At 36.3% G+C, this 10,877-nt stretch overlaps 2 protein-coding genes across 2 annotated transcripts in view; one reads left to right on the top strand and one right to left on the bottom strand.

Annotated features, from left to right (window-relative positions):
* Positions 1 to 563: 563 nt before the first annotated feature.
* LOC106809199 (protein disulfide-isomerase A4-like) lies at positions 564 to 6,218 on the top strand (the record flags this gene model as incomplete). The annotated part of the gene is given in 10 exon segments (XM_014812195.1): positions 564 to 681; positions 1,419 to 1,624; positions 1,865 to 2,003; positions 2,317 to 2,525; positions 2,757 to 2,912; positions 3,176 to 3,324; positions 3,640 to 3,799; positions 3,991 to 4,098; positions 4,322 to 4,450; positions 4,681 to 6,218. Coding segments are annotated over 10 exon segments (1,710 nt in total). The 3' UTR covers positions 5,094 to 6,218.
* Positions 6,219 to 8,026: 1,808 nt separating this feature from the next.
* The window catches only part of LOC106809203 (ras-related protein M-Ras-like), a 5,828-nt gene continuing 2,977 nt past the window's right edge, over positions 8,027 to 10,877 (bottom strand). The window contains exons 3-5 of the mRNA XM_014812199.1: positions 10,342 to 10,441; positions 9,930 to 10,009; positions 8,027 to 9,717 (exon numbers count right to left, since the gene is read on the bottom strand). Coding sequence (XP_014667685.1) covers positions 9,648 to 9,717; positions 9,930 to 10,009; positions 10,342 to 10,441 — 250 coding nt within the window. The 3' untranslated portion in view covers positions 8,027 to 9,647. The remainder of the gene's footprint in view (positions 9,718 to 9,929; positions 10,010 to 10,341; positions 10,442 to 10,877) is intronic.

Raw genomic sequence — 10,877 nt, 5'->3', positions numbered from 1 at the left:
CAGGGTACGTTCCGGTATACTGGACCGTACCCAGGATACGTTCCGGCAGTACCCTGGGGGACATAGACCCTATGAGCGGCACTTGGAGCGTTTCAATAAAATATAATGCTAAATAAATACAAAATCTATTTACTACCAAAGTCTTATAATATTTCTATACTATCTTTCACCTATTATTGCCGACGATTTCCTGCAAATGCCGTCCAAATGCTCATCTGCAACAATTTGAACAAACGTACAACATTTGAATACGTATATGTATGTAATTTCTATGGTGACAACAGTTGGCCGTGGGAAGTTCGACATTGTTATAGTCTCTGGCTCTGCCATGTATTAGTAGTGTATCCACATTGGTCTGGGGGCAAGTGCCCCATATAGTGTTTGTGTATATTGGAATATCCCCCTTCCTTTCAGCAGGGGTTTTTAAGACACGGTGGTGTGAAGGTCGCATATGAAGACGAGACCCGATCGTGTTGTGTACACCTCCAATTAATGCTCAGGTTACGACCCTGTTAAGGCAGCTTTCTTTTGCAAGATTAATAATTATAGCATACTTTTTTCAGTTGAACTTGGAGATCCTACTGTTCCTGAAGAAAGTGACGTTCTTGTTGTAAACAATGAAAACTTTAATGATGTGGTCATGTCAAAGGATGCTATACTGGTGGAATTCTATGCTCCTTGGTATTGTATATATTAATTTGTATTATACATATAATTAAGGAACACTTGTTATAGTTACTTCTTCAACATGGTGTACCTGACTCTACATATAGAGACATATATGTCTGTGCAGAGTAATGTTGTGGTCTGGTGCATATATAGTATATAGTAGCATTCAGTAGCATGAACATATATATAATATGTATGTACCATTGTATACATTGTATATATGCGTGTGTGCGTGCATGCGTGTATGCGTGTATGCGTGCGTGCATGCGTGTGTGCGTTCATGCATTAATTAGCAGACTTAATTTATTTCATGGATATCCATGGGCATGTACCCTAAAACGCTGTTAATTTGTGCCTAAAGATTAACAGCTTGCATTCTAATGTGACATCACCTATGCACAGCTGCCATTTTGTTGGACAATCTTGCCTTATGAGAAGGAAAAGTCAAACCTGTTTTATAACATTATCACTAATTCAGAGCAAAAAATGTAATGTGCATAAAAATATTCAAGGTTGTTAGGGCTTAGATAGTTGATATGCATTCGGCTTGACTGCAAATTTAATCTCCGCAGTAAATGGGCACTCAGTGCTTTGATTGATACACACTTCAGTATCATCAGATCGACATGATTCATATTGATAAGGAATGCATATATACTTCTGGTATTATATGCTTGCATTAACAAAATTCAAGTTCGAGTTTTAATGTTATTATTATTCAGTTATATGCGTATGACTATACATTGTAGGTGTGGTCACTGCAAACAGTTAGCTCCAGAATATGAAAAAGCTGCAGCAAGGCTCAAGGCAAACACACCACCAATTCCTCTAGCAAAAGTCGATGGGACAGTTGAAGAAGAGCTTGCCAAGAAGTATGAAGTAACTGGATACCCAACTTTAAAATTCTTTAAAAATGGAGAAGCGATTGATTACACGGGTGACCGTAAAGCAGACGGTATGTTGTTATAGTTTACTAACACTCTACCTTATACAGAGAATGATTGTAGAGTACTCTCACCATTTCAACACCTATATTATATATTGTCAACAGCGATTGCCAAAAGTAAACATGGATTCACCAGTTAGTGGTGTATAAGTGTATATTAATAAAATGTTTTATAAAATGCATAACCAATTTGCCCGAAAGTTTTACTAGTTTACATTTTGTAAATATATAAGCAATCTTTATTTCCAGGCATTGTTAAATGGATGAAGGAGAGATCTGATCCTAATTGGACCGCTCCTGTATCAGCAGTCTTGGTGCTTACCAGTGAAAACTTCACCCAAGTTGTTACAGAAGCTGACATCATTCTAGTAGAATTCTATGCTCCATGGTAGGTGTGGCTAGGTGTTTCACAAACAAGTGATGTGGTCGCTTGGGATGGTAATGCTGGTGTAATGAAAGTGTGTCTGGTGTCAAATGTTTTCCTGCTTTATTGTCAGACTCTTTGATTTGATACAATCAGAATTCTGTGTGACTCTGACTTGAAAATTCTTTTATAATTTAAATAAAACTACGATATATAATACACAACACAACACAACACACAATACTGTTTTCAATGATTTAAAATCATATTCCTAGATAATGTGCAGTAGGTAACATGATAATTTGAAATATTATATTGTAATTATGTACTGTTGAAGGTGTGGACACTGTAAGAAACTGGCACCAGAGTATGAAGTTGCAGCACAAGTGCTGAAGGACCAACATGATCCGCCTATTCCATTTGCAAAAGTTGATACAACAGTAGAGGAAGATATCGGGATAGAATACGAAGTTACTGGTTACCCAACTCTCAAAATCTTTAGGAAGGGAAAGCCACATGACTACAAGGGACCACGCACAGCAAAAGGTCTGATAAGATCATATTCCAAAAACCCGTCGTACTTGAAACATATCGTAAACTTACCTAGACTGGGATGTTATCTGTAGCTAGTGCATATGTCTATGACAATGGTAATAGGTTGAAGAAGTGCTGTTAATCTGTTTCTAACGAGCCAATGTAATTTTATGTGTGTCGTAGTGCATGACAGATTTGTGTCAATAAGTCTTTGTGATCTAAATCCTGTAAAATTTGTTGTAGACATGGTGTACTATATGGCTGCACAAGCGGGCTTTTCTTCACACCTATTGAACACAACTAAAGATGTTCATGAGTACATGCTACATGATGACATCACCATAATTGGCTTCTTCTCTGGGCCTTCAGAACATCTGTTTACAACCTACTTGGAAGCAGGTAAGAATGTTTAATAAAAAAAATTCATGTTGGAAACGTAGGGCTATCTAGCTTTATGGGGAGTTGGGTCTAACAAATTATCTTATGGAGATGCAATGAAAATATAGCTGACACAAGGTTAACAAAGAAGTTATTTTTACATTGGTCCTTTTATTCACATTTAGTATTACTTCACGATAATAGTGGTGTAATATTTAATGCTATCGATATTCGAAGTGCTGTCTTGTTGTTTACTACTTTGGTACCTCTTATGCATTTGCCAGGAAATGATCTGAGAGATGACTACAGGTTTGGACACACATTTAATCATGAGGTGGCACAACATTATAAGGCAGAGCCTGAAACAATTGTTCTGTTTTACCCAGAACACATGCATTCAAGCTATGAACCGCATAGGCATGTATTCAGAGAGGTAGGCATCTCATTGCTAGAGGAAACTATGATTGAACGTGCCAGTGGTTGCAAGTTTGTATGTGGACCATGAGTACCAGACACATATGATTCTTTTAGGTTGGTTTTGTGTTTGTATTATTGTGTTGTGTAGTGTAGTGTTGAGTGTTGTATGATGTTGTGGTCAAGTGTTGGTGGTTGCTAGTAGTTCAGCCTGAAACTATGCAGTTGACGTTGGAACCACATCATAGCATGTGATAATAGTGTAAAGTATAAAAAGAAAATTGGTTGAAGTGAAACTGTTTAACTATTAACCATGTTATGTTATTTTCTTCAGAACGATGCAGTACCTGAGAACATAGCTAGTTTTTATGAACGTTTTAATTTACCATTAGTCGGCCATCGAAACAAGGAAATGGAGCAAAGGCGCTACAACAAGAGACGACCACTTTGTGTTGTCTATTTTACAGTCGACTTTGGATTCGATTATCGAGATGGTTTGTTTCATTCATTTTGTTGTAAAAATGATTAGTTAAACTCTTAAACTCTGTACTTTTGTTTATGCTGTGATAGTCCCTATACAGTTCTTTCAATTGCATGGTTATATTGCCAGTACGTAATTTGTTCAGCAAAGATGGATCGTTTTATTCACGATTTCCCAGCTTACCGTTTGTCTTGGATATTGCAGATACCCAATTCTGGAGAGGAAAGGTTCTACAGGTGGCAAATGACTTTAGAGACATTACATTTGCCATCTCTGATGAGGACGAATTCAAAGATGAGCTGAAGGATTTAGGTGTGTGTGTGTGGGTGTGTGACACATTAGAGCACAGTTTCATAGCTATATGGCGTGCCTGGTGGTAAGTCCTAAATATATAGCTGATAAGCTAACACCCATGCTCCCCTCTACAGTGTTCCTCACAATTGTAAGTTGTAGGATGGGTTAGGTGAAGAGATTGAGGGGTGGGGGGAACACAGACAAAGGACAATTATTATTTAATGTTCTATTGTTTTTATAGGGTTAGAAGACAGTGGACAGGATGTTAATGCTGCTTGTTGGGATCAGAGTGGCAAAAGATATGTCCTAGATCCTGAAGAGGATTTCGAAGAAGATGTGTTTAGGGAGTTTGTGGAGAAGTTTCACAATGGTAGGTTGGGTATATTCTACCTAGAGTGCTTGAGGGTTACAGAGTGCTTGAGGGTTACAAGTTGGTCAGACACATGAAACTCTTATCCTTACTAATAGGCTGATAAGTTCATTTTTAATGGGTGTTTGATTGACTGTAATCTAAATACTTTGTTAATACACAAAGGGTATTCTGTCTCAATACTGCATAGTGTCATTTCTCATACAGATATTTTTTTACATTCTTTTCAGATAAGCTCACAGCTCATGTCAAATCGCAACCAGTACCCAAACGCAACGATGGCCCAGTCAAGATTGTAGTTGGCAAAAACTTCGATGAGATTGTTGGTGATAATCATAAAGACGTATTAATTGAGTTTTATGCTCCCTGGTGTGGACACTGTAAAGCCTTAGAACCTGAATTTAACAAACTTGGCAAAAAACTAAAAAACAAAACCTCTATTACAATAGCAAAACTAGATGCAACAGCCAATGACTTTCCAACTGCCATTTATGATGTGACTGGTTATCCAACAATATACTTTGCTCCAGCAAATAATAAGAAAGCACCAATTAAATATACTGGAAAACGGGATTTTAAAGGACTCGTGAAATTTATTGAGAAAGAGGCCACCATTTCACTAAAGGAAAAAGACGAATTGTAAAAAAATCAATGAATGGAATGCAAAATTCTTAGAATGTATGTGCAGTGAAAATGAAATATTTAAGCAGATTTCTTTTCGATAAAATAGTGGCCTATAGCAATTGGTGGAAAGTTGGGAATGGCATTACATGTAGAACAGATACATATATTCGAATGAGGACACCCCAAAGCCAAGTTATTTTCTACTTTGATGGCATATGTGATAGTAGTAAATTTGACATATGAAAATAATTTGGTACTTGGGAGTTTCTAAAATATTGCTTTTTGTTTTTCTGATAAGGTTTTTATACTACTATATAGTACGATTGTGCTACGATTGTAATATTCTGCTTTGAGACAAAAACAGTACTTTTACATGTAGATCGTCATGTAAGTGCTGCAGAGCTGATATATCATCCTTGTAGAATGTAAACAGCAGCTGCTTGGGTAAATATGAATAGTATTGTTGTTGTTTTTTATTTTCAGTTATGATTTCTAGCCCAGGCAGCTTACCATTTGTCACAGCTTTGTGTTTGTTTAGATGTGATCAGGAGTCTATCAATAGACTATATTGATAGATTCCTGATGTGAACTATGTTCGCATTATTGAACTGTTACGAGATCAAAGACATTAAACCGTAATTACATGACCAATATATTTTTTTAAACTTCTAAAGAAGTTTCGTGTAAAGCCTGCTTCATTTTTAATACTCAATATTTGTTACCATCTAAAGTGTGTTAAACTGTTACCTTCTTCTCATTCCATATTTATACATTATTATTTCTGTACGAACAAAATGTACTATTTTTATGGATAATAGTGATTGGCAATGACCAAGTGATACTTGCGAACATTATTTACACGGTGCTGATTTGTATGCGAGACTTGAGACTTGAATCACAACGTATATTTGCACGCTGTGTGACAGGTAACAGCATGATTATCTTAATCATCTACAGAATTTATGGTTTGTACACTTGTATGTAATTCTCACAATTACACGAGTTATAAAGGCAATTTAGAAGACTAGTATCTTTGTCGTAAAAAATCTTGTTTATTTTACGTTTCACATATCTATAACGCACTTAAATAATGCTACGCACTGAAGTAATAATTAAAAATGTTTCAGAAAATCCATTCAAAGTCTGCACGTATTCCTACCCTATTGCTTTCAAATTTTCAATATGTACGAATAAATGACAGTTCACATACAGCAAAAACTCACCCCGGGCAACTCACTGTCGGTAAAATTCACATCATATAAACACGTCATCGAATGTTTATGAAGGGATACACTTGAAACGAAGCCTAATTCGAATTTAAAGAGCAATCATGTTTGTGCATCATATAACTTGCAATAATTCCTTTTTCATTATGTGCGTCTTTGCAACACCAGTGAGTTTGGCTGCCTCTCGGAAGTGCGCGTATCGAGTAGATATCATTTCATATAAACTCAACATGCCTCTTTTACTATTGTTGTAAATGCATAACAAGGAATGACTAGAGAGATGAGAAAGAATTGGCAATCTAACCAGCTTGTCACTCATAAGAACCAGCAATAAATGCTGTCTAGTTTACTCTTTTAGCTAAAAGGATCTGTCACTCTGGGTACAAACACTGGGAACTTACTGGGACACTAATCTTTACGTTACAACAATACTTGGGGATCAGGACACAAACCGCTTCAGTTGTTATAAGCATCGCCTTATGGAAGTATGACAAGACACTATAGAATTGTCATCAAAATCAAGAGTATAGATATGCCCAAATAATAGCTGACCATTTCAACTTAAGGTATAAACAAATTCTAATACAAACTTTAAACAGATGCATTTCTTCTGTGTTTATAGGTAATTACACTGAAGTTTCGTTACCTTTAACAAGGTGACACAACATCTTTAATGGCAGCTTGTTCATTTGCTTACCGATGGGCAGAGATACAAGCAGAGCATCAGATAAATTTTTATTGACTACAGTCTACAGTTGTGATAAGCTAACACAGCAGAAGCAAGTCTGTGATTGCCCATGCCCCATATTATATGTATATGGAAATAAATGCACAGAGATATACAAGTCAATCATTGAAATACACAATTCAGTAAAATTTGGCAATCACCACTACATCAGTCATCGGAATATTAAATCTCAAAGATAGATCCATGGAAATTCATATATTCGACATAACTAAACACATTTATGCATCCAACACTAAAGTTTCAGTAGCATGAAAAATCAACGTTAACAGAAAATAAATGTAATGCTAAGGTAATGTAAATCGCCATTAGGAGGGGAAAAATTTGGTCTTCCAAGATGGCAAATACATTTGCTCAATATGAGCTGTAGATAACCTTCAATATTTACCAGCTCGTATTTGGTGAAATCCAATACATCTGGTAGGTATCTCTTTAATTCAACCAACATATATGCATTCCTATGATCTAAATTTGTATATCTACAGCAATTAAGCATTGCCCACACGATATGAAGGGTATCAAATATGATTAAAATGGCTCATATTCTCATCCGTTACACGTGCACATGCATACACAATGATAAACAACATATCCAATTATAACATAATATGCGAATTTACTGTAGTGCAGAGATTATGAATATGACTGGGATCAAGCCAAGCCTGTTCCAAAGATAAATAAAAATTATGACGAAGTCTTCCCAGCAATGAATATTTCAGAGATTCACGAAAATATGACTTAGATTTAGCAATGACTAGGGTGTCTAGGCTGATATCAACTTACTGACATCACATGTAGATATGCCAGTAAAGCTGAGAGGGTCTATGTCCCCCAGGGTACTGCCGGAACGTACCCTGGGTACGGTGCGGTATACCGGAACGTACCCTGGTAGTATCTAATATGCCGGACCGTACCTCGCCTACTCCACTAACGAGTCTAGGGAGTCGCCTACGCCTACTCCCTAACCCTAACCATATCAGATAGTTACCAGGGTACGTTCCGGTATACCGGACTGTACCCAGGGTACGTTCCGGCAGTACCCTGGGGGACATAGAGCCTATGAGCGCCAGTAAACATCTACCTTTGATTTACAGCTGTGTGCATGACGACTGATGACGGGCCATGACATTCTGAATATTTTCAAAACTTACAACTGGATATATACAAACACTACTATATAAGAAGAATTTATATGAAGGCAATTAAAACTAAACATTTCATAAAAAGTACATATAAACTCCCTAGATTCAGTCGTTATCACTTTAGTTGCACTTCACACAGAGATTTTTTATATGCGGGAATATACCATTTTAAATGATTTTGTGATAAATGCTGATTTTTTAACGCATCAATCTTACTCTCAATTCACAAGAAACCCATTATATTAAACAATTTTCAACGTGAATATGGCTCCCATCAATAGACGTCATCAAGTTTGAAGAAAACAAGATAGATAGATAATGATGTGCAATTGGACCTCATGTGACATTCACCACTGATGTCGCATACAAACAGCAATATGAATTGCAGTTTTTCTAAATTACCAAGGTGAGGAAGTAGTATAAAAGTAGGACAGTGATTGTTATAAAAACTAGGACAGGAGTAGGGAAACACTGTCAAAATATGGCAAAAAAGGACAAAAATGTTACTTTGGGAGCTCTCCCATTTTTTTATCTGCAAATAATACATAAAATAATTTCCTATACTTTAGCCTAGGCTAGCTAGCCTTTTGAATATTGCATGGCAGGCTTTATTATGACTATGAGTAGTGTGTCTACAGAATGAATGTTTCATAGCTCTGTATTTTTTATTCTGATAGTCCAGGTTCTTAAAAGAACCAATTGCATCCAACATCAGTGGCACTGCTCTCAATATTATACTCTGCCACGCAAATTATGATAAAACCAATTCACAAACTAGTAGAACACACGTTTTTTTGTAAATTTCATTAAACCTCACTTCAAAAAAGTGGAACACTCAGAGATGCTAAAATTGCGCCATTAATTCGGGTAGTAAAGGTGAAGGTCACATTAGCCCTGAGGGTGCAGATGCAGTGTAACCATGTCTAAGCAATCAACAATTTCACATCACATTAACACTGAACACATGAGCTTTTGCAATGTGCTTGAGCTGAGATCACTGGTCAAGCATTACCAAATCTAGTGCCAATGCTTACACAGAAAACAAAATAAGAATTCTCAATAATTTCACGCAATGTAAAAATACAGTTATATCTAGACCTAATAAATTATCTAGAGCATATAATGATAAAATATGAAAACACTGTCTTAATTTCAAAGATATTTCTTTACATTACCTATGGAAATTTGACAAGTTATTATCAATGTAATAACTGCCATTTACAGCTGGAGAAATTAAGACCAACCACTAGTCCATATGAAATTATAAAAACTATTTAGGTTGTATACCCTTGTCGAATTCTGTTATTGTTTTACTCTACTAGTATCACATTAAACTCTGACATGGTTTTCATATTTTCCCACTGTATGCACTATATATTGATGGGCTCTTGGTTATATCTAATGGCTATCATGATTAAGATAACAAATGATATCCAATACATGCTAATTTTGCACCACTGTTACAATATAGTACATTTATGATGTCGTCGGCCTCTACGCTTCTTATTCTCTGTTTCGGGAGGTTGAGTTCTAAAAGAAGAATGTCAATTCACAGAAGGGAACAAATTAATCCAATATACACTTACCACAGACGTTTTAAAAAAACTTATAAATGGAAATTTGCCACCTACTCATGACAATCACGAACTACTTATACTTGCATGAACATAAATTTTAAAGTTTTAAAATGGTTAACATGAACATTTCACTAAATGTTCTTTTTTATCATAATATTTACTCACCTTATGATTCTGACCACTTCACTAAAAGCTGCATCTACATTGAGGGGCGGATCTTTGGCACTGGTCTCTATATAAGGTACCTAAATACAAGGTAAACTATTTTAAGAGTCTTTTACCATAAATACAACATACTGTATATGTACATCTATTAACAATATATACTAATACTTACCATTAAATTAGTACCATGAATCCTTGTATCCTCTGTTGTTATTATAGTTATATTAAAATGCCATGTTAAATCATACTGCCTATGATATCTTATTCTTATTGCAAATGCATATAATTACCTTCCACCACTACACTTATAGCATTTATTTCTAAAAAGAGAACAATGAATCACAGCAACCCAAGTAGGGAGAATGAAGCAATCAACAGTTACCAAACAGGTTGTGATATTAGATGTACATACTTTGAGCTGTGCTGCCAACTCCTTCCCTTGTTCTTCTGTGACGGACCGTAGATGATCCAAGTCAACCTTGTTTGCTACTATAAGCATTGGATATGAATCCCTGAAAAGGTTGGTATTTGTTAACAGCTTACAGATATGCTGATTGGCAGGGGAGGGTGCAAGTACCTATATTAACAGGACTGAATGCACAATATATTACAACAAGACAGCCATGGAACTATGCCCTCATTGTATTGTAATAATGACAAGTGCCGTGGAGCGACAGCGCTCATCTAACGTCTACTGTGGTGACTCTGTGGTGGAGTGGTGGGATTTTAGTAAACCCTGTTAGTCCCAAATGTGTTCACATACACGCCGAAACAGTGGAAGGCACAGGGATGGTATCAGGAACCTTCTCAAAGGAATGTTCGTTGGGATCGTTATGAAAGTTGCCACGAGATGGCGCGTACGTTTAAGTGTCTTCAGATTAAAGATGGAAGCTCCCATCGTACGTAGTAGCAAGTAGCAACAACTATTTGCAAGACAGAATAGGTAAC

Source organism: Priapulus caudatus, unplaced genomic scaffold, assembly GCF_000485595.1.
Source record: "Priapulus caudatus unplaced genomic scaffold, Priapulus_caudatus-5.0.1 Scaffold336, whole genome shotgun sequence".
NCBI classification, from domain to species: domain Eukaryota; kingdom Metazoa; phylum Priapulida; class Priapulimorpha; order Priapulimorphida; family Priapulidae; genus Priapulus; species Priapulus caudatus.
Note: the sequence above shows the minus strand (reverse complement) of the source record. Positions and strands in the feature narration are given on the sequence as shown.